We start from the raw sequence: 3,379 nt of genomic DNA on the forward strand, positions 1-3,379 counted from the left end.
CTAATAGAGTTTTATTTAAATTAACAGAAAATTACTTCTGTGGGGGTCGATGGAGATTTCGAAAAATTATATAGGGGTCGATGATCAAAAAAGTTTGGTGACCCCTGCGATAGATTAATGAAAAAGCTAACAGAAAACTGACGGATTTTACACTGTACTGATATTTTGTTTAAAAAAAGTTCGTCCCGAAGTGGACTGATCGTTAAGACACGGTTCCCAGCAGATCACCGAAGTCAAGCATCACTGGTTGCGGTCAGTGTGCGGGTGGGTGACCACTTGGATCAGTCTGCGTAGGGACCGAGGGTGTGCGGTATGGGTCCTCGTTAAACTGTTCTACCGTAAAGTGCTCGACTTCGCGCGCAGGTCGTCGGGCTACCGAAGCGGGGGTGCCATCCCTTCTGCAGAGGATCAAAATTGTGATGGCATGTCTTCGGATCATCTTCAGGGATGCTTCCCAGACCGTCGCCAATAGCCCACTGTGCAGCTCTAGTGCGACGTAAATGAACTACTACTACTTAAAAAAAGTTCGATAAAGAAGGAATCGTAAAATAAATTTTCTATCCGATTTCGCCCCCCCCTCTGATGTGAGGGCCCAGGGCTACTGCCCCTTATGCCCCTGCCTTAGTCAGGCTCTGGTTACTCAGTTAAAAAGTACATAAAATTTTATCGTTCGTAAAATGTTATTGAATTGACAATTTTAACTAGTTTTTATTTAATTATCACCTTTGATTGTTCCTGCACCCTATTATGAATGTTTAATGTCTTTTTTTTATGGAAGTGTATTATGCACTTTACTCTTTGACCTGTAAAAGCATGTTGCTTGGCGTAGCATGCCCTCATTTAAACCTTGTCTTGTGCCATAAGACCCTACGTTCAATTTAATTTAGCGTTCCAACGAACAGCTGTCTTGCAACTATTCTAGGAACAATGGAAATACTTTGTTTTAACCCAACAAAATATTATTAAAAAAAAGAAAGTAAAATGTTTTATTTTTGTGAAGCTGCCTTTTGCACTTTGCGATGTTTAATGTGTTGAGTGTCACATGTATTTTTAAGGATATTCCGTGAGACCACATGCGCTGCTTGGAAGCTCTCGTATTATGGTGTGGCAAAGCACACTATTAACAGATGAAAATAAATAAAGCTTTTATTTGTAATAAATAACAATTATGCAAATTTTAAGTAAATTTTCATTAATTTCTTAAAACGATATTAATTTTTTCAGTTTTATATGATATTTTACACTGTCAGTCATCGATTACTGCCTAAACAGAAAGTCCAGCATCAATCACCTATAATTGGCATGTCACTCAACATATTAATGCAAATTTTGTCAACAATCCAGACAATTGAGTTGATAGGTAATTGAAAAGATATTGCTACTTTTTTCTTTTTAAATTTTTTCCTTATAAAGAATTTTTTTTTCGTGATTACTGAGCAAAAACAAACGTCTTGGAAAAAATTTCCCCTACACCTTGGAATGTTCTTTTTAAGACCCCTATAAGACCCAACTTAATTCGAAAAATCTTACTCTTTATAGAACTTATTTTATCAATGTTATCTATGTTTTTATTGTAAGCTTTCATAACCATGCATTATCAAACAATTTAGAGAAAGGTTGCATCATGTGACATACGTGTTTAGATTGAAATAATTTTGAAGAATTTTATAACCAATATATATCATTAACTATGTCGGCATATAAATAATAAGCAATTATGAAACAAATTTAGAAAAAAAAAATTGCAAAATGGAATTTAAGATCAGAGATAGTTTTCGGTAATAATTTTTTTAGGGTTAAAATTTAGCATCAAAAATTTTATGGAAAAAAATGTTCTATGCTTTTTCGAGACAAATTTTTTAAATTGTCTGCATTTTAGTAATTAAGCCTTTTTTTTTCTTTTTATCTGTTGTAGATAGTTTATTTTTACTTATTCATTTTCTTTATCGTATTTTAGTTTATCCTATTGTTTTTATATTTATCATATTTTGTTTGTCATATTTTATTTATCGTATTTTAGTTATTTTGTAAACAATATTTAGTAATTTTAATAAAAATGAATTACCATTATTTATAATAGAAAATGAGAGACTCAATAATTACCCTGAGATAATTCTTGAAATTTTTCTTTATTATTTGATAGCATATTAGTGCAGCCTAGTATGACGTTAGCAACCGAATTAAAACCTCATCATTTAAATTTTAAGTTAATTTAGCTTTAAATTGCAAAAACGACAATTACACATACTTTTCTTTCGATCGTTTTATTCCAACAACTGGAGACATTCATTGATACATTTACAAATTTACAGTCAAGAGGAACATAACAAACATTGAAAACATTGAAATTTAAATAAAATAAATAAGTTTTTTACATTTTCAGTCCAAATTTTTAGTAGGGAGCGTAGCTGTCACTTGGGGGGCCTGAGTATACAGGAGGTTGATATGCTGGAGCAGATTCTTGGTAGATTTTTGGTTCTGGTTGGTAAGGTTTGTATGCAGGTTCAGGTGCTGGCCTGTATTCGGGTTCAGGAGCGTAGTGAACTGGAGCTGGTTGGTAGGCTGGCTCAGGGGCGTAAACTGGAGCTTTGTATGCTGGTTCTGGAGCATAAACAGCTGGTGCAGGTTTGTATGGTTCTGGAGCTGGGGCATACACTGCAGGTTTGTATGGCTCTGGAGCATAGACAGCGGGTGCTGGTTTGTAAGGAACTGGGGCTGGTGCGTAAACTGCTGGTGCTGGTTTGTATGGAGCGGGTGCTGGTTTGTATTCTGGAGCTGGTTTGTATGGAGTGGGTGCTGGTTTGTATTCTGGAGCTGGCTTGTATGGGGAAGGTGCTGGTTTGTATACTGCAGGAGCTGATTCATATTTGACTGGAGCAGCATCTGAGTGAACATCAGTATCAGCAGAATCTTGGTTGTCGGTTCCAGGTTCGTTAGTTTTGATTACAGCGCGAAATCCTTTTTCATCAGCTACGTAATCAACTTGTCTGTAAATGCCATAACCATCGGTGTATCCATAAGATCCTTTCTTGTTACCATAGTCATCACTTTCTTCCTTTCGGTTTTGTGTAGCACCATACTCATCTTTAACGTCGTATCCAAAAGCATATGGTTGGGGCTTTTCTTCCTGTTGATAAAACATATATATTTTTTAAATAGAATTTTTTTATAAGCATTATGGTTCTTGTCATCTCAAAAGAAACGTAAATAATAATGTATTTGCAATATTATTTGTGTTTGAGTGGATCCTCTAAAAACAACTTTGTTTATTGACAATTATTTATCATAATTTCTCAAGGACCAGGCAGACATTGAGATTACGGTTCTGAACTAAGACAAACTCGATTCGCTTCTTATCAAAATTTGCAAACGAATAAGC

The 3,379-nt window shown here is 35.1% G+C and overlaps 1 protein-coding gene across 1 annotated transcript; it reads right to left on the reverse strand.

Moving 5' to 3' along the window:
* Nucleotides 1–2,248: 2,248 nt before the first annotated feature.
* On the reverse strand, nt 2,249–3,142 carry LOC107452932 (cuticle protein 16.8). The gene has a single exon (XM_016069563.2). The coding sequence runs from the start codon at nt 3,140–3,142 to the stop codon at nt 2,393–2,395; it is 750 nt and encodes a 249-aa protein (XP_015925049.2). The 3' UTR covers nt 2,249–2,392.
* Nucleotides 3,143–3,379: the final 237 nt, after the last annotated feature.

The sequence above is a fragment of the Parasteatoda tepidariorum genome, chromosome 4 (genome assembly GCF_043381705.1).
Source record: "Parasteatoda tepidariorum isolate YZ-2023 chromosome 4, CAS_Ptep_4.0, whole genome shotgun sequence".
Lineage (NCBI taxonomy): Eukaryota > Metazoa > Arthropoda > Arachnida > Araneae > Theridiidae > Parasteatoda > Parasteatoda tepidariorum.

Bases quoted from the DNA above. Each gene is read 5' to 3' on its own strand.
- LOC107452932 (XM_016069563.2), bottom strand. From the start codon at position 3,142: ATGTTTTATCAACAGGAAGAAAAGCCCCAACCATATGCTTTTGGATAC.